Source organism: Lithobates pipiens, unplaced genomic scaffold, assembly GCF_037356315.1.
Source record: "Lithobates pipiens isolate NorthernLeopardFrog02 unplaced genomic scaffold, aLitPip1_a1.2 Scaffold_8, whole genome shotgun sequence".
Lineage (NCBI taxonomy): Eukaryota > Metazoa > Chordata > Amphibia > Anura > Ranidae > Lithobates > Lithobates pipiens.
In genome coordinates this window covers 441,018,093-441,038,611 of record NW_027507903.1, presented here as the reverse complement: position 1 = coordinate 441,038,611, position 20,519 = coordinate 441,018,093, and the positions used below count along the sequence as shown (strand labels likewise).

The window sequence follows — 20,519 nt, the reverse complement described above, 5'->3', positions numbered from 1 at the left end:
GGCACGGCTTTTTGGGTGTAATTTGGTATTATTCAACCCATGTGGACTGAAATAATAAAGAGCTGTTTTAAACATTTCAAAACCCTGAAACTTCAATTGAGGGATGGAAAAAAAAAAACATTAGGCTTTATGTGTCCTTTTTCAACTTGCTTTGCAGACTGCAACTGCTTGCACAGTGTTGATGTACCTAAAGCTTTAGTTTTTTTTTAGCTAAACTATTTCTGTGTATTGCCTTTATAATGGATTGTGGGTTATCCAGGAGTATTTATTTATATTGTTACAACACACAAATAAAACACTAGTACATGCGTTGATCTTTATGTCCCATCATGACTGGTAAAACGAGTCCAAATATATCCTGAAAGTTCAATGAACACTTGACCACTGCAGCTCTCAATAATTCCTCTAGGTGGCAGGAACATTTCTAAACCAAGACCAAAATAAGAGAGAGACTAGGGTGATTGTGCTCTCTCTCTTCTCTCATGTTTTGTTCTTACTCAACATAGTTGAGTACTGTCCCATACTTGCCAACAGTCCAGATTTTCCCAGGACAGTCCCAATTTTGGGACCCTCGTCCTAATCCCAATTAAAATCCTGGGATTTTGCTTTTGTCCCTGGGAAATCAGGACTGTTTTTGGCACCGCAGCTGCTTCTGGCTCCAAAAAAATGGCTGCTGCGAGATCTCTTTCCGGGCTAGTAGGTTATTCCCCCTTTGTGTTCAGTGGAGAGGGGAGGGACCTCCAATCGTCGCAGCCAATCAGGTTCTTTCTTCAGTGAACAAGTAGGCAATTTTCTTGTACACTGAAGCCAGGGTTAGCACTGGGGACACCTGATCTAAGGAGGTACTCCACTGGGGACACCTGATCCAAGGAGGCACTGCACTTGGGATGCCTGATGTAAGGAGGCACTCCACTTGGGACACCTGATCTAAGGAGGCACTGCACTTGGGACACCTGATGTAAGGGGGACACCTGATGTAAGGAGGGGCTCCACTGGGGACACCTGATGTAAGGGGGACACTGCTGGGGGACACCTGATGTAAGGGAGACACTGCTGGGGGACACCTGATGTAAGGGGGACACTGCTGGGTGACACCTGATGTAAGGAGGGGACACCACTGGGGGACACTTGATGCAAGGAGGGGACACCGCGGGGGTACACCTGATGTAAGGAGAGACTCTGCTGGGAATGCTTGGTGTAAAGGGGTCCTCTGCTGGGAATGCCTGATGTAAGGAGGGACTCTGCTGGGAGCACCTGATGTAAGGACAGACTCTGCTGGGGGCACCTGATGTAAGGATGCCTGATGGCATCTGGTGGCACACTTAGGGCTACCAATGATTCTGCATTTCATTTTATATTATAATGTAATAATAGAAAAAATGCGCTTCAATCATCCTGACACCATAACAACTATGGTGCCAGGATGACTGAAGCGCTAACACCAGTTGTTTGGAGTATCTTTATCTGCTGATTTTTAAACTTTCTGGAATACACGTATTTCTATTGTGGTGTAGGATCTGGGCCTGCTATCCCTCCATCCCTCTTTCTTTCCTTCCTTCTCACTCCTTCCCTCCCTATTTCTTTATTTCTCCCTCCCTTCCTCTTTCTCCCTCCATCCCCTGTTCATCTCAGATTCTAACCACACCCCTTGAGCCATGCCCCCTTTAAACTACACCCAATATTTCACCTAAACCACGCCCATTCTTCGCCGCAGCATTTTTCTTCACCCGCTATACCACACCTACAAACGCATGGCCGCCCCCTAATTATAATAAGACCTGCAGTAACTTGCCCTTAAAGACTCTTAGGTGTGTTGGCTGTATTTGTTTGGGGTTTTTTTGTTAAGGTTTTTTCCTTTATTTTTACCTGGTGAGCTGATCATTAACACCCTTAGGATGGCTACAACCCCTCCTCCACTCTATCGATGGAGGAGCACCATAGTCACATTTCAACAGCAACTTTGTCAACATATGGAGAGAGTAGTGTTAGATGGACTGTACCCAAGGTCAGTAATTCATTTGGTGTGATGCATTCCAATTCATTGTAAATGGCAACCCAAAGTGCCTTACGATGTACGTATGTCTGAATATGCTGCTAAAAATACAATACGCCAGTGTGGCACATGGGCAGTAAAGCCCACAAGCCATGTTGCTGTACATATGCATTGGGCAGTTGGCCAGAATTTAAAGGAAGTTGAACAATGTCAGATTTACTGGTAGATAATCAAACTACTGTATGTTCTAGGGAAATTGCTACTGTATAATAATGCTGGTGACAGACTATATCTTTTATATAGGTCTTAATTTTGTCCATAGTTTCACTTTAACTTCCTGCAGCTCCCTGGTTGTACCTGGTGCAGGAGTTGCATTGTTATATTTTATGTACAGTACCACCTGCTGGATAAATATGGTAATGCTGCTGATGTACTGTAAATGTATTCTGTATCAGGGTTGGACACACCTGAAGTATAGGAGATGACCACGGAAAGGATGACCCTCTAGCTGGTATAAAAACATTTTAACACCATGTACCCTGCAATTAGAAATTATAAAGTGAATAGAAGTAAAACCATGCTTTTATCTGGCCTAGTGTTGTCTAAAATGTTATACCATTTACAACATTCTCCTAATTATTTTTCACAGAGTGAAACATCAGGGGACTATCGCAAAGCCTTACTGACCATCTGTGGAGGAGATGACTAAAAGGAGAATATCAAGTTATCCTTGAACCTGTCAGTTGTTGGCGGAAGCCCACACACCAAATGTCTTCATGGTAGATAGTATTGTGGACCTTCTGAGAACCATGAAACTTCACCTAAATCTTCACCAAAAAAACTGATTGTGCACCAAAGAAATACATAGTTGGGGGGAATGGGGTGGGGGTAGCGATGGGAACAGAAGACCTGAAGAAATTAAATGGAAGGTATATACACTACCCTTCTGTACCAGATAGTGCTGTGTACAAGATGCAGAATGAAGGTAGTTTCAACACGAAAGCCAAATTTTAGATCCTTCACAAGGGTGATAGGATCCAGCCAAGATCAAATAAAGGGTCTCAGTGGTTATCCCACATGTTGTTATATTTATTTAATATGTATACAGTATATGTATACAATATTGTGTGTGTATGTGCGTGTGTGTGTATGCACACATACAGTATCTCACAAAAGTGAGTACATCCCTCACATTTTTGTAAATATTTTCTTATATCTATTTTCTTGAAGAAATTACACTTTGCTACAATGTAAAGTAATGAGTGTGCAGCTTGTATAACAGTGTAAACTTGCTGTCCCCTCAAAATAACTCAACATAATCATTAATGTCTAAACTGTTGGTGAGTACACCCCCAAGTGAAAATGTCCAAACTGGGCCCAACGTGTCAATATTTTGTGTAGCCACCAATATTTTCAGCACTGCCTTAAAGTGGTTGTAAACCCTCACAAACCACTTTGACCTAGATTAAGGCTTACCTGTAGGTCCAAGAAATATCTCCTAAACCTACACGGTTTAGGAGATATTTGCCAAAAGACAGGCACTGCTGTCTACGGCGTATGCGCTGTAGACTGCGGCGCACAGGCGCACTGAGCACGCCGCTGTCAATGGCGATATGCCGCGAGTGTCAGCTCCCGTGCGCATGCGTGGGTGTGACATCATCGCGGCTTCGTCGAATGACAGCGGCGGAGCAGCGAGACCCACCGAGAAGATGGATGCTCCGGACTACAGGGGACAGCTGTGTCAGGTAAGTGACACATAATGGACTACTATGTGATGCATAGTAGTCCATTATGCTTTACCTTTGCAGGGAATCAAAGAGGAAGTAAACCCATTAGGGTTTACTTCCTCTTTAACCCTCTTGCGCATGGAGTTTACCAGAGCTTCACAGGTTGCCACTGGGGTCTTCTTCCACTCCTCCGTGACAACATCAAGGAGCCGGTGGATTTTGGAGACCTTGCACTCTTCCACGTTTCGTTTGAGGATGCCCCGCAGATGCTCAATAGGGTTTAGGTCTGGAGACATGCTTGGTCAGTCCATCACCTTTACCTTCAGCTTCTTTAGCAAGTCAGTGGTCATCTTGGAGGTGTGTTTGGGGTCATTATGTTGGAATACTGGCCATGTGGCCCAGTCTCTGAAGAGTGGGGATCATGTTCTGCTTTAGTGTGTCACAGTTCATGTTGGCATTCATGGTTCCCTCAATGAACTGTAGCTCCCCAGTGGTGGCAGCACTCATGCAGCCCCAGACAGTGACCTTCCCACCACCATGATTGACTGTAGGCAAGACACACTTGTCTTTGTACTCCTCACCTGGTTACCACCACACATGCTTGACACCATCTGAACCAAATACGTTTATCTTGGTCTCATCAGACCACAGGACATGGTTCCTGTAATCCTTGTCCTTAGTCTACTTGTATTCAGCAAACTGTTTGTGGGCTTTCTTGTGCATCAACTTTAGAAAAGGCTTCCTTCTGGGTAGGGCTGAAACAACTAATCAATTAATCGACAACTAATCAATTGATTTCATAAGCAATTACTATTTTCATAATCGATTAATCGGCCAGTAACATAATGGGGTTAAAAAAAAAAACTAAAAAGAGCCCTTTATAGTACAACAATATAATCACTACTGTAAATATTACTTTCACTGTTCTACAGTAAAAAAAAAAATTAACCCCTTCCAGTAGTGATTATCTGCTTTTTTGTACTATAAAGGGCTAATTTTAGTCTTTTTAACCCCATTATGTTACTAAACATCTTAGACCTGATTCACATCTATATGTTTATTGGTAATTTTTGCAGAAACGCACTACAGTTCATTTACATGGTTTCCTATGGGACACGTTCGTATCTGTGCTTTTTTCAGCCGCTGCATATTTGGAAAGGTCAGGGACTTTTGACGCAAAATGGTGCTTTTTTGGTTCAATATACTTCATTGGAGAAGCTGCAGAAAAGAATGTAATGCGTTTTTGCAGCAATTTGTGTTTTTAAATCTGCCCAGTAAAATGCAAAAAAATGCAAATTGCAGTAAAATCACATGCGCAAAAATCAAAACGCACAGCAAAAAGCACAGTAGAAACAGTTCAAAAGTAAAAACTGCATAGGTGTGTACCAAGCCTTATGCTGGCCTCACGGATCAATTTTCAGGTGAGAATATTCAGATGAAAAATCATTGTACATTTGCTGAATGAAAGAATTTTGTTTGAAATTTTCACTTCATTTCTAAACAAAAACCACATACACTGTCTGAAAATTCCTTTGACCAAGAAGTTTTCTATTATTTCCAAATTTTCCCATCACTGTGGTTGAAAATGAACGTCAATTTGACCCACTTTTTTTTTTTTAAGGTTATTAACTAATTAATCGATTAATCAAAACAATAATCAGCCAACTAATCAATTATGAAAATAATTGTTGGTTGCAGCCCTACTTCTGGGATGACAGTCATGCAGATCAATTTGATGCAGTGTGCAGCGTATGGTCTGAGCACTGAAAGGCTGACCCCCCCACCCCTTCAACCTCTGCATCAATGCTGGCAGCACTCATACGTCTATTTCCCAAAGACAACCTCTGGATATAACGCTGAGCACGTGCACTCAAATTCTTTGGTCGACCATGGCGAGGCCTGTTTTGAGTGGAATCTGTCCTGTTAAACTGCTGCATTGTCTTGGCCACCGTGCTGCAGCTCATTTTCAGGGTCTGGGCAATCTTCTTATAGCCTAGGCCATCTTTATGTAGAGCAACAATTTTTTTTTCTCCAAATCCTCAGAGAGTTCTTTACCATGAGGTGCAATGTTAAACTTCCAGTGATCAGTATCAGAGAGTGAGAGCAATAACACCAAATTTAACACACCTGGTCCCCATTCACACCTGAGACCTTGTAAAACGAACAAGTCACATGGCTAATGGCTAATTGGGCCCAATTTGGACATTTTTACTTAGGGGTGTACTCAGTTTTGTTGTCAGCGGTTTAGACATTAATGGCTGTGTGTTGAGTTATTTTGAGGGGATAGCAAATTTACACTGTTATACAAGTTGTACACTCACTACTTTACATTGTAGCAAAGTGTAATTTCTTCAGTATGTCACATGAAAAGATATAATACAATATTTACAAAAATGTGAGAGGTGTACTCACTTTTGTGAGATACTGTATGTATATAATATATATGCAATTTACAACTAAACTTTGATTGGTATCAGGCTCTTGCATTCTCTGTACAGCAGACTGGGAGAAGGATTAGCCATACAAATAACCAATTACCGGTAATTGTGCTGCATTGCACGGTGGCAGGAGGAGAGGTCAGAATGACAAAGAAATTGACTCATCAGTTTGTTGTTCGTATGGATTCCCAGTTAGACTCTGTTACCCTGAAGGAGTCACCAAGACATTTTTATAAAGAGTCCATGCTTGTGCAGCTTTCATAATCTGTTTTGTATTAATATGCAGTGAATGCAATCCTGAAGTTAAATGATTATTGCTTCCAATACTGCACCTGTTTAGTAAACTGGAATTACTCTTTGATCATTCAGCCAATTACCTATTGTGTTAAACTTTCACATTTGTGCTTGCAACAGACCCTTTAAAAAACATTTTTATATCACATTTGATCTTTCACTGAAGATCCAATAAAATGTTTAGCAGGCAAAAATACATATAAACTGAAAAAGGATGAACAGCACAGAAGCAAGAAAGATCACGTGGAAGTGTCAGGAACCATAAACCAGACGGAGAAAAAGTGCAGGTAAAATCACACCTTTAATGAAATGGCAAGAAACACAGCTTAGGGACATAGCCAAAAAACAGAAGCCATGGTTTGGATGCCAGAGTGGGTAATCAGACGAGCCCTGGGTCAGGAAACCAGAAGTCAGCATAGTCAGGAGCAAAAATCAGGAACAGGAGTTGGAAGGGAAGTCAGCCAGACAAAGTTATACATAGGAGCACAGGAAGGAAGCACTTAGAGATCTTAGACTACACAAGGGCAAGGAGGAAATGAGCTAAGCTGCCTAAATAGCAAAAAGGGGCTGACAGTAGGCTGTGCTAATGAGGCAGGTTAGCTGAGCAGCTTCTGAGCACTGAAAGAAAAGAGCTGCTCGTTAAGTAATGGGAGCCCAGCTCTGTCAGTACCTCCCCCTTAACTACCCTTCCCTCTCGGGAGGGGGGGGGGGGGGCACCAGGCTTGAGGGGAAAACAGAAAGCAGAAGCATGTACATCTGAGGATGAGACCCAAGAGCATTCCTCCGAATCTTAACCCCTCCAGTGAACTAGATATTGTATGCATCCAGGAAAACTACGGGAGTCAATGATAGATTGTATTTCATGTTCCTCTTGGTTGTCAACCTGATCCGGACGAGGGCGTGGTACCGAGGTGGTATAGCGGTTACATACCAAAGGTTTTAATAAGGAATCATGACATATATTGGAAATACGCATGTTGGAAGGAAGATCTAATGCGTAGGCCAATGAGTTAACCTTATGGAGTATATGGAAAGGCCCAATATACCGAGGTGCCAGTCTTAGTGAGGGAGCACGGAGTCAGAGGCTACGGGAAGACAGCCAGGCCCTCTCCCCAACTTGGTAGGAGGGCGCATGTAGGCATCTTGGTCAGCATGCATTTTTTACCTCTCCCTGGAGCTTTGCGAGGATACTTGGAATGGAACAGAGTTTTCAAAGATGTTCCTTGCAGAACGAATGTATTAGGCAACATGGATGGCTGGAACCCATAGGTCGCCATAAACCGAGTTAATTGGGAGGCGGTATTGATGAAGCTATTGTGAGCAAACTCTGCACAAGGTCCAACCAGTTGTTATGGTCGTCTAAAATATAGCAACGTAGGAACTGCTTCAAGGCTTGGTTAGCCCATTTTGAGGCCCAATTGGATCGCGGATGATATGCCGAGGAGAAGGAAAGCTGAACTCCCAACTGCACAAAAGGCTCGCCAAATCCTGGACACAAACTGGAACTGAAAAAACAGTCTCAGAAGCATCAACTTCAAGAATGAAGGGTAACATCGAATCAAGATGTAGTAGCACTGGAGCTGCAGCAAAAGTGGCCTTGAGGGATTCCAGTGGCATCTCCAGCTTTCACATTTAGGGGGGGCACATGGGGGGACAGCAACAAAATTAGGGAGGCCAACTATAAAACGCAATATATATATATATTGTTTGTTATTTTTCAAGAAAAGAATGCACTCCAGAGGTCTTGTTACAAATTCACATTTGTTTTATGCTCAACTACACTGACCATTACCACTGACCTACCTAATTCCTACACCCTCCATTGGGGGGGCTGTGTCACAGCCTCAGCTCTGAGGGGCTCATGCTGGAACCTGTAGTCTTTCAGGTTTCTGGGGGTCACACATCCCCAAAAATGAAGGACTACAAGTTCCAACATGAACTCCTCAGATCTAAGGATGTAATGCCCTCCAAAATTGAAGGACCACAAGTCCCAGAATGAACCCCAGAGATCTAAGGATGTAACCCCTTAGACCGCAGGAGTTCATGCTGGGACTTGTAATCCTTCATTAGGAGGATGGGATCAGTGGGGGTAGGGATGGATGAGTGGCAGTGCTTTGGGGATAGGTTCAGTGTCTGTGCTTGCTCACTTGCTGTCACTTGTTAGTCAGTGCCAACTTGGTTCCCCCTGCCTGCATGCAAAAGAGGGTGTGAGAGGATGGGGTGTAAGATGAGGAGCAGTATATGGGGGAGGGCAGGCAGTGGGCAGTATACAGTGGGGGGAGCAGTGAGCAGTATACAGGGGGAGCAGTATATAGCACAGGGGAGCAGTATACAATGAGGGGAGCGGTATACAGGGGGAGCAGTATATAGTGGAGAGGAGCAGTATACAGGGGGAGCAGTATATTGTGGTGGGGAGCAGTATATAGTGGAGGGAGCAGTGAGCAGTATATAGTGGAGAGGAGCAGTATATAGTGGAGGGGAGCAGTATATAATGGAGAGCAGTATACGGGGGAGCAGTATATAGTGGAGGGGAGCAGTATACGGGGGAGCAGTACATAGTGGAGGGGAGCAGTATATGGGGGAGCAGTATATAGTGGAGGAGAGCAGTATACAGTGGGGGGAGCAGTGAGCAGTATACGGGGGAGCAGTATATAGTGGAGGAGAGCCGAATCCAGTAGAGGGAGCAGTGAGCAGTATATAGTGGAGAGGAGCAGTATATAGTGGAGGGGAGCAGTATACGGGGAGCAGTATATAGTGGAGGGGAGCAGTATACGGGGGAGCAGTACATAGTGGAGGGGAGCAGTATATAGTGGAGGAGAGCAGTATACGGGGGGAGTAGTATATAGTGGAGGAGAGTGGTATACAGTGGGGGGAGCAGTGAGCAGTATACAGGGGGAGTAGTATATAGTGGAGGAGAGCAGTATAGGGGGGAAGCAGTATATAGTGGGGGGAGCAGTATATAGTGGAGAGCAGTATACAGGGGGAGCAGTATATAGTAGAGGGGAGCAGTATACAGTGGGGGAGCAGTGAGCAGTATACGGGGGAGCAGTATACGGGGAAGGAGTATACAGGGGAGCAGTATATAGTGGAGGGGAGCAGTATAGAGAGGGGGAGCAGTATATAGTGGAGGAGAGCAGTATACGGGAGGAGCAGTATATAGTGCAGGAGAGCAGTATACGGGGGGAGCAGTATATAGTGGAGGGGAACAGTATACAGGGGAAGAAATATATAGTGGAGGATACAATGAACAGTATACAGGGGAGGGGGTGGTTCAGTATACAATGGGGAGGTAGTGAGAGATATACAGGGGGGAGCAGTATATTTTGGAGAGTCTGCAGTATACATGGGAGGAGGGGCAGTGAGCAGTATACAGGGGAACAGCAGCGGGCAGTATACAGTGTGGAGGGAGAGCAGTGAGCAATATACGGGCCTTAAAATATAATGATAAAATACAATCTAAATAAATAATTCTACAGTATACAGGGAGGGGGAGCAGTGACCATTATACAATGGGGAGCAGTATATGGGGGGGGGGAGCATAAAGTGTGCTAACCACAGTAGGGAGCTGAAGACTTGCACATGGAGGGAATTGCTACAGGGGTCACTCAGGTGAAGCATTCCAGGGTCGCCATCTATACTCCTCCTCCAAGGTCCTGTACAATTTTCAGCAGCCATCTGTGCATGTAAGGTAAGATGGCCACACCCAACCCCGCCCACCAGCTTGGTCAGCCCATGTAGCAGCTCAGTAGCTGCAGGCTGGGAGAAAGACTATCGGGTCTGTCAGCCAAAGAAGAGGAGGATGCATGCACAAAAGCTGCACTGCACCCAGAGGAAAAACCAGAGGTAAGCTATAGTTCTCTATGGGCTCCCTGGTTGCATAAATAGCTGTGCCTGTACGTGTCCCCTGCAATATGACTGTGGCAACCTGGGTAGGAGGGGCAGCTGGGCAGCATATAGAGTAACCAATTCGTAATTTATGTCTTGCCACGCTGAATGCCTGCAGGAGGAAAAGCAGGAGTTCAGCAGCAGCAGAAGAGAAATGGACGGTTCGGTTCCCTGTGTGCTGCCCAGCCACCCCTCCCACCCAGGCGGACACAACCCATCGGACAGCTGCTTTTGACCCCAGGAGCACTAGGCGCAGAGTAGGAGGAGAAAGTTAAATCCTCCTCCACTTTCAACGCTAGACAGAGAGGGAGTCGCAGCCATGACATCACTGGTTGCTAGGCGCCAGGCGGCTCTAGAAATAGTCAGAGCCGGTACTACGGAGATTCAGTCTGTCCCAGTCCCCTGAATTCCAGACTGCTCTTCTGTGGGTTGCTTTCTTTTTTGGTCATATCCATCAGGGTTTGACCAGAGAATAAAAATTACCAATAATACATTTCCGATAATAATTAACAAAGCCAAGGAAATGTTTGAGAGCACTTAGACCTATGAGTTGAGGCCACTGTAAAGCCTCATACACACGATCGGACACTTTCCTGTGGATTTTTGTACAAAGGGCGTCGGCCCTGATCTTGTATTGCATACACACAGCAGGACTTTTTCAGCCAACTTTCACCAAATCATGTGGTTTTTCTGCTCTTTACCGCCACCTTTGGTCAACTTCTGAATTGTCTGTTCTTTTGCATTGGTTCTGAGCATGCCTGTTTGCACTTTGTACAAAAGTCCAATGGTTTTCTGCACACACGATCAGACTTTGCTCCATCGGACTTTTGTTGCCAGAAAGTTTGTCCGTTCGCACAGCCAACAAAAGTCCCATGAAAACCAAAAAAGTTTGTCCGATGGAGCGTACACACGGTCGGATGTTGCTCCAAAACAGCTAATTTGCATGTTTGTTGTCAAAAAGTCTGATCGTGTGTATTTGCCTTAAGACTGCAGATAGTTTCTCTGGGTCCATCGAAAACCCAGCAACAGATATGACATAACCCAAACATTTAACATGTTCACAATGAAACTCGCACATTTCCAACTTCCAATACAGGTTGTTCTATCTCAACCTCTGAATCACATGGGTGACATCTATGTGGTGGTCCCCTAGAGATTTAAAATATATGAGAATTTCATCAAGGTAAACCATCACACATTACTGCAGCATAACTCACAAGACATTGTTAATAATTTCCTGGAAAACTGCAGGAGCATTGCAGAGACCAAAGGGCATTACAAGGTATTCATAGTGTCCGCTCCTAGTATTAAATGCAGTTTTCCATTCATGGCCCTCTTTAATCCTCATGAGATTGTATGCCCCTCTTCAATCGAGCTTAGTGAAGACTGTTGCTCCCTTGAGGCAGTCAAATAATTCTGTTATCAATGGAATCGGACAAGCATTTTTAACAGTAATGCATTACATAGTTCCATAGTTAGTAAGGTTGAATAAAGACACCAGTCCATCCAGTTCAACCTGAGTGTGTGTCTACAATTGTCCCTGTACATTGCACACTCACATCAGTCCCTACCCTCAAGGAGCCTACAACCCAAGGTCCCCATTCATATACTAGGGCCAATTTTGTACAGAAGCCAATTAACCTACCTGCATGTCTTTGGAGTGTGGGAGGAAACCGAAGTACCCAGAGGAAACCCATGTAGGCACAGGGAGAACATGCAAACTCCAGGCAGGTAGTGTCGTGGCTGGGATTTGAACCAGCGACCCTTTTTACTGTTAGGTGAGAGTGCTAACCACTACACCACTGTGTCGCATTGAGACCCATATAATTGATACATGGTCTCAGTTCACCACTATTATTTTTCACTAAGAAAAGCCAGCACTGGCAGAAAAAGAGTATTTACGGATGAACCCCTGGGATAGTGAATGCACAACATACTCCTCCATAGCCTTATTCTCCAAGACAGACAGAGGGTAAACTCAGCCACAAGGAGGAATGGCACCAGGTTGAAGGTCAATTGTGCAATCATAAGGCCGATGTGGCGGTAAAATACCAGCCTGAACTTTGTCAAAGACATTACAGAATTTACGGTACTCCTCTAATAGTAAAGAGACCGAAAATGTGCACATGACCTTAACCACTTTCTGAAAACATGTATGAGTGCAGTGTGGCGACCATGACAGAACCTCGGCTCTACGCCACACAAATGCACAAATGAAGGTTTGTGCTTCTGTAACCAAGGATTACCAATGAAAACTGGAAAAATTGGATTATCTCATGGTGAAAGCCCATACAACCATGGTCAATGGAGCGTTTCATGGGTTACAAACTCAGACTAGGAAAAACATAACCGGAACACTTTTTTGAAAGGTCCCAGATGCTGCAACACCTAAGCAAGATAATAACCAAACACTGCCATAAAGACCAAGGAACTCTCCAAACAAGTAAGGGACAATGTTGTTGAGAAGTGCAAGTCAGTGTTAGGTTATAAAAAAATATCCAAATCTTTGACGATCCCTAGGGCCACCATCAAATCTATCATAACCAAATGGAAAGAACATGGCACAACAGCAAACCTGCCAAGAGATGGCCTCACACCAAAACTCACGGACCAGAGTTCCACAGCAGACTGAAGTATCTGTACATAGGATGACAATAAGCCGTACTCTCCATAGAGTTGGGCTTTATGGCAGAATGGCCAAAAGAAAGCCATTACTTTCAGCAAAAAACAAAATGGCATGTTTTGAGTTTGCGAGAAGGCATGTGGGAGACTCCCAAAATGTATGGAGGAAGGTGCTCTGGTCTGATGAGACTAAAATTTTACTTTTTGGCCATTGAAGAAAACGCTATGTCTGCTGCAAACCCATCACATCACCCAAAGAACATCATCCCAGCAGTAAAAAATGGTGGTGGCAGCATCATGCTGTGGGGATGTTTTTCAGCAGGGGAAAACTGGTCAGAATTGAGGGAAAGATGGATGGTGCTAAATACAGGGATATTCTTGAGCAAAACCTATATCACTCCATGTGTGATCTGAAGCTAGGACGGAGGTTCACCTTCCAGCAGGACAATGACCCTAAACACACTGCTAAAGCAACACTTGAGTGGTTTAAGGGGAAACATGTAAATGTGTAGGTATGGCCTAGTCAAAGCCCAGACCTCTATCCAATAGAAAATCTGTGGTCAGACTTAAAGATTGCTGTTCACAAGTGCAAACCATCCAACTTGAAGGAGATGGAGCAGTTTTGCAAGGAGGAATGGGCAAAAAATACCAGTGGTAAGATGTGGCAATCTCATAGAAACTTATCCAAAGCGACTTGGAGCTCTGATAGCCGCAAAAGGTGGCTCTACAAAGTATTGACTTTAGGGGGGTGAATAGTTATGCACATTGACTTTTTCTGTCATTTTGTCCTATTTTGTCCTATTTGTTGTTTGCTTCACAATATAAAAAAAAAAATCTTCAAAGTTGTGTGCATGTTCTGTAAATTATGCAAATCCTCAAACAATCCATGTTAATTCCAGGTTGTGAGGCAACAGAACATGAAAAATGCCAAGGGGGGTGAATACTTTTGCAAGGCACTGTAGATGTAAAATGTATGTAGGGAGATTTGCTTCATCTCTGTGTATCATCTGAGGCTCTTCACTTCACTGGGTATATGTGAGGGGTTCACATCAATTTTAAAGGAAGGTCTCTCTCAGAGTCTGGTATCATCAAAATCAACTCCTCAAGACTCTCAGATGTATCTTGAGCTGAAATCTCATCATTAATTTTATCAGAGAGGCCATGGCAAAAAGCAGCCATAAGAGCTTCATTGTTCCAACCAACCTCTGCTGCCAGAGTAAAGAATTTATTAACATATAGTCGCCAACAGTTCTTGTACTTTATTTAATGGACATGAGGTTTTCAGTAGCAGAGGTGAGTGGGAAAATCAAATACTCTTTTAAAGGAGGCCACAAACTCAGGGTAATTCTAGACAATGGGTGTTTGTGTCTCCCATAGAGGGTTTGCCCAAGCCAGGGCTTAGCAAGAAGGCAAAGAAATAATGAAGCCTACATTGCTTCTGTCAGCAAGGAACGCCTGGGGCAACATATCAAAATATATTCCAACCTGGTTGAGAAACCCTCTACATGTGAGCTGGATTGCCCCCAAAACACTGGGGAAGCAGAGCAGAACCTGTCATACCTCTTACAGTGGTAGTGTTGAACAGAGATAGGAGCAGCAGCAGGGATGGCTTGCAACACTGGTTGTACCGGAGCAGCCGGGGCAGGAGGATCCAGATGAGCAGTCCGAATCAGGAGCGTTTGTATTGCTATGGCAAACTGATCCATGCAGTGGTCCTGTTTGCCTGCATCTTGTGGATTCGTGGCCCTTCCGTAATGTCAGGAACCTGTCAGGAACCATGAAACAGACAGACAGAAGTACAATCAAATCACACTTGTTTATTAATAAAAATAAAAAGGTAAATAGGAAAAAGCGTAGTCAAGCATAGCCAGAGTCCAGTAGCCAGATCGGGTAGTCAGCCAGTCCAAAGTTCATAAAGCAGATTGGATAATCAGCCAGTCCAGACGTCAGGGATCCAAGGAGAGCAAATGCAAGCTGGATAGAAGCCAGGAGGGTTGTCAGCAAGCCAGTCTTGAAACAAACAGCAGGAGATGGTTCCTAGTGATGTGACCAACGTGAAGGCAAAGGAAAGAGTGAGCTGGAAGTCTTTAAATTGGCAGGTCAGACGAGCATCATCGGGAACAGCTGGTAACTGTGGAAGGAGAAGAGAGCTGGCAATTAGCCGACAGCTGAGCGGCCAGCCCAGAGGAGGAAGGGCTAAGCCAGCCCTGACAGAACAATAAACAAGACAGAGACAAAAAGTGCAGTTAAAAATCACAGCTTTAATGAAACAGCAAAAATAACACAGTTCAGGAACCTGGTCAAAACACAAAAGCCAGAGTTTGGATGCCAGCGCGGGTAATCAGATGAGCCGGGGTCAGGAAGCCCGAAGTCAGCGTAGTCAGGAGCAAAAATCTGAAACAATAATCGGAAGGGAAGTCAGCCAGGTCAAGTCATACACAGGAGCAGAGGACAGAAGCACTTAGAGATCTTAGACCATGCAAGGGCAAGGAGGAAATGAGCTAAACTGCTTAAATAACAAAAAGGGGCTGGCTGTAGGCTGGACTAATTACTTGACAGATGAGCACCTTCTGCGTACTGAAAAAAGAGCTGCTCATTAAGTAGCAGGAGCCCAGCCCTGACAGGAAGAAAGAAACCAAATCCATGTATCTACAAAAAAACACTCTACAAACAATATTTTTCCTTACTGGCCTGTGCAAGTACCTTGGCAAGGAAAACATAGGCTACTGTGTGCAGGGGCCATAAATACAGCCACTGGGTGGCAGTTTGGGCACCAGTGTTTCAAAGAAAACCCCTGCAGCCAAAAATACAGTCAGTGTTGATCTTACCTTCTAAAAAAATGCTTGCTTCCTGGCTCCCATAGTGATTTAGTGTCTTCAGTACTTCTGGCTCACAGACCCCAAAAAAGGATTGAGATGAGGAATTCTGACTTTACTTGCTTAGATAACTGTGCTGGGTCACTGAAAGAATTTAACCCAGAAACATAATGAATGAAGGCAGGGTTCCTGCCTTCACCGGGTATTTCCAAACTTAGCAAATATGTTATTCTAGTTCTTACTTTAGGATTTATTACAGCTTGTGCCTAAGTAAAGTTCCAAGAAACGCAGCAAGTGAGCAGGATCTGTGCCAGTAATGTGGTTCCTCACATAAGGAAACATATTCCTGGGGGATGAAAACTTCACTCAGACATTTAGAAGGAAAGATTCTGGAGAAACCCACTGTTCATTTTTTTTTACATAAGTTCAAAGGACAACTCTAGAGAAGAATCTGATGGTATCCAGGAAAAATGTAATTGGATTACAGTTAAAGTGGAGGGCCACCCAAAAAAAAATATATAAAAATAAATACATTTTTACTCATCAGAAACCCCTGTTGCTAGGCAGTCTTCCTAATCTGTCTCTTCCTATTCTGTGGCACTCTTTTTTTCAATTCTTCCTCCTTGGCGAGCGGCCCCGTTGTCTTCTGGGACATGTGTGTATCCCAGGAAACAACAGGGCCATTCACAAAGCGCCGCGCGGCTCGCGCAAGTGCAGTAGGAAACAGGCAGTGAAGCCGCAAGGCCCTTAGTTAGCATGACGGCGCCGGCAGCCGATCCGATGGACGGATCGGTCTCAGGGGGCCTGAAATCGTGGGCTCGCTGGACAGGTAAGTGTCCTTATTAAAAGTCAGCAGCTACAGTGTTTGTAGCTGCTGACTTTAAAAAAAAATGGCCAAAACATCCCTTTAAAAAAAAAAAAAAAAAAGAAGAAGCTGCTGGATGACTGGTTTCCCTTGTTCCTGGTGATAACAACCCTTCAGGTAGTACCACACCCTCTGACCCACCAACACAAAGTTTTATCAGTGAGTTTAATTCTGCTTTAAATAAAAAAAATATATAGGAAGGCCTTCAGGCAGCAAGGACAGAGGGTGGGGGAGTGGAACTAGGCCGGAGTACTTTCTGAATCATTTAGTTGAAACAAATGCTCAGATAAAGAGTTATGGCTTAAAGTGGAACTTAATTTAATTCATTTTTAATATTCAAAGTAAATTCACTCATCCATCCATGTCTCTGTGTTTTATTACATTCAGAAATACCTTTGGAAAAACACCCCCCAGCATCTATAGCCACGGCCATCTTGAGTAAGGGCAGAGGATTCTGGAATCTATCTGCCCTTAGATCAGGCATGCAGGCAGGAGAGTGTGTTTGGCTGAGAAAGCCCCTCCTTCCTTTCTCTGGATAAAAGGAAAAAAAAAACACCCAGAAAGATGCATGACAACATTTTGGCCTAGAAAGCAGGAAGAAGCTGAAGAAATGTAAAAAAAAGAAGAGGTTAAAGCAAGAAAATATAATACACTTTGCTATTTACTAAGGCAAGCAACATAAGGCTTAAAAATAGTATATGTTGATTTTAGTTTTGCTTCACCTTGCTGCATACTTCCAGTGGTCCGTGAATCAGAGAGCCTTGAACTAGACACAACCAGACAACTCGCAGCCCTCCACCCCCTTATTTCCTGCAGGTTTTCTTTAAAACACATGCACAGTAAAAGATGCAATGTTAGGAAACCACAACATTTTTGTAAATTCACAGCATGGAAATGCATTGGTTAAAACCAGACAAATATTCCCATGTGGTCTAGGAGAATTTAAAATGTGGTAAAGGAGAGCCTAAACCACAAACACATAAACGCGCAGGGCCGTCTACATTTTAGACAATTCTATATACAATCTATATCACATTTCTGTTTTAAAACTGTTCACACATGAACTGTTTTTAGAACATTTTGACCCTATTACCAAAACCACAGCCCATACGTTTGCTATAATTATACAGATGTCAGAAATGCTGACCCAATTCTCATAATATGTATTGATGAATGCTGTGTTAGATAAAACAGGCATAACTGGACTGCGTGCTAGTTCACACCAGATGCAGTTCCGTGCGCTTTTTTTCTGAAGTAAAAATGCATGCACAGTGTTTTCCATCTATTCCAATGGCTCTAGTCCACACCAGTGCAGTCAATTCTAGTCAGTTTCCAGTGCAGAAACTGACCGGAACTGATTGCATTGGTGTGAACTAGAGCCATTGGAATACATGGAAAACACAGTGCATGCATTTTTAGTGCAGTGCATTTTTGGTTCATTTTTGATGCAGTCAAGTGCATTTTCCCCCCCTCTTTTTTCTCAACCTTAAACAAGGACATGTGTGTTCCAGTGCGTTTTCTTGTTGCATTTAGGTGCGTTCCGATGCGTTGCATTGCATTTTTAATGAGTTTTACAGTGTCCCAGTACAGTCCAGTGCAGGAAAATGCAGCATGTTCTACTTTTTTCCCTGAAACTGGAACGCACTGAAACTGAAAGCACTGCTGTGAATTATGCCATTGAAAACTGTATAACCTACTTTCCAGTGGCGGAACTACCGCCATAGCGACCCACGCGGGCGCTATGGGGCCCGCAGCTGAGAGGGGCCTGGTGAGGATGAGGAATGCTGACATCTCACCCGCGATTTCAAGGCGATCTCCTGCTAGGCGGCTACCTACTGGTGCACTGCTGCCTAGTTTAGCTGGGAGGATGCAGGCCGACCTGGATGGATTATTATGTGAGTGTGGCATGTCAGTCTGCGGGGCCCGGCAGCGGCCACGGCTCTGCCGGCATTGTGATACCTCTGTGTGTTCAGACTCTGCTGACCGTGCAGTGTGCAGACTTCACGGTCTGTCCGACCAGCGATGTCTGTGTCTGCGAATTGAATTGGAGGTGACTCCGCCGCCCGTCAGATCCCACCAATGCCCATCACGATAACAATTAGGCTGCTTCCTGTGTGCCCAGTGAAAGTTGCCGTGACAGCCAATGAGGTGCTGAGCGCAAGCGCGGTTCCCCGCCCACCTTATGATGTTGTTCCCTCCTCCAGTCCCACCCACAATGGAGCAGGGGGGCCCGCGCAGTGCTTCGGCTGGCTGTCTCACATGATCGGCACGGCAGTGTGGAATGGAGGCTCAGGCTAGAGCTGAGAAGAAGGTACAGACAGTCTGATGTGTAACAGCATCAGTGAGGCCTGTAATTGGTACAATCTCATGTGTGTAACACAGTGTGTCAGTCAGTGTGTTCTGCAATAATTGCTGCCTAGCTCAAGCCGTAGACAGACAGTTTTAGGCCGGGTTCACACTATAGCGATGCGGGAACGCCGCGAATCTGCGGCGTTTATCCGCATCGCACACCTCCCGCCGGCAGTTCACACTGCCCTATGCGGACGGCTGGGAGTGTCAATGTTATGTTAATGACACCCCCAGATCCGTCGGCATATCGCAGTGCGATCTGCCGACTCGCACAGGAATCTGATCGCATGGTGTGAACCCCCATGCGATCCGATTCTGTTGCGGACCCAAAAAAGGGTCCCGTGTGAGTTTGCTGCGGGAGCGCTGCGAATTCAGCCATACTATCTGTATGGCTGAACTCGCATCGCTACGGAGATCGGATGTGATTTGCTGTGCGAATCACATCCGGATCTCCCCCCGCAGCGGTGTGAACCCAGCCTTAGGCTGGGTTCACACTACTGCGGTGTAGGAGATCGGATGTGATTCGCACTGCAGTGCAAATCACATGCGATCTCTGTGCGATGCGATTTCAGCCATACAGATAGTATGGCTGAATTCGCATCGCATTCGGCCCAAACTCGGACAGGACCCTTTTTTTGGTCTGCTGCAGAATCGGATCGCATGGGTGTTCACACCATGCGATCCGATTCCTGTCCGAGTTTGCAGATCGCACTGCAATATGCGAACTGATTGGGAGGTGTCATTAACTTTTCACTGACACTCCCAGCAGTTCGCATAGGGCAGTGTGAACTGCCGCCGGGAGGCGTGCGATGCGGGAACCCGCAGTATATTCGCAGCGTTCCCACATCGCAGCAGTGTGAACCCAGCCTTACACACAATCTGTAGTTGCAGCAATCATATTCAGACTTCACAGTGTACAGTATAATAGCATCATATACATATTTATTATATTATGGACAAATACTGGATACTGTATTGTGGGAAACTGACAAAGCCCAAGGCATACTGCAAGCAGGTACACATAGATAACATCCACCCTCTAAAATTTGTATACACTCTACACACTAAGCTGTTGCTTGGGTACTGTGCCACATGTGTGGTAATCTGTTCTTCAATGGCATTAGTTAATTTTTTTTTGGGGGGGGGGGGCCCCATACAACCTTTTGCTATGGGGCCCTGTGATTTCTAGTTACGCCCCTGCTACTTTCCATGCGTTTTTGATACAAAAAAAATAAGCACTGGACTGCATGTTGTGTGAACTTGCCATAATGTTACTCCGCTGTTCCTACCTCTATTTCAGTCAATACAGTATACTCAGTATTTCCAAGTATGAGGAGTATGTGATCTTCCCCATGTGACCATGCTTGGTCTACCAGCCAACATTAAAGCTTAATTCACACAAATGCGTTTTTTGATGCATTTTGCAGAAATGCAGGGAAATTTTTTAACATGGGTTCCTGTCACATCAATGCATTTTACTGCCTCTGCGTTTTTGGAAAGGGTCGGGACTTTTTTCTCACAAAATGCAGC

General features: G+C 44.6%; 1 protein-coding gene across 1 annotated transcript in view; it reads left to right on the top strand.

Moving 5' to 3' along the window:
- The window catches only part of ANXA6 (annexin A6), a 150,505-nt gene extending 147,436 nt beyond the window's left edge, over positions 1 to 3,069 (top strand). The window contains exon 26 of the mRNA XM_077468324.1: positions 2,643 to 3,069. Coding sequence (XP_077324450.1) covers positions 2,643 to 2,702 — 60 coding nt within the window. The 3' untranslated portion in view covers positions 2,703 to 3,069. The remainder of the gene's footprint in view (positions 1 to 2,642) is intronic.
- Positions 3,070 to 20,519: the final 17,450 nt, after the last annotated feature.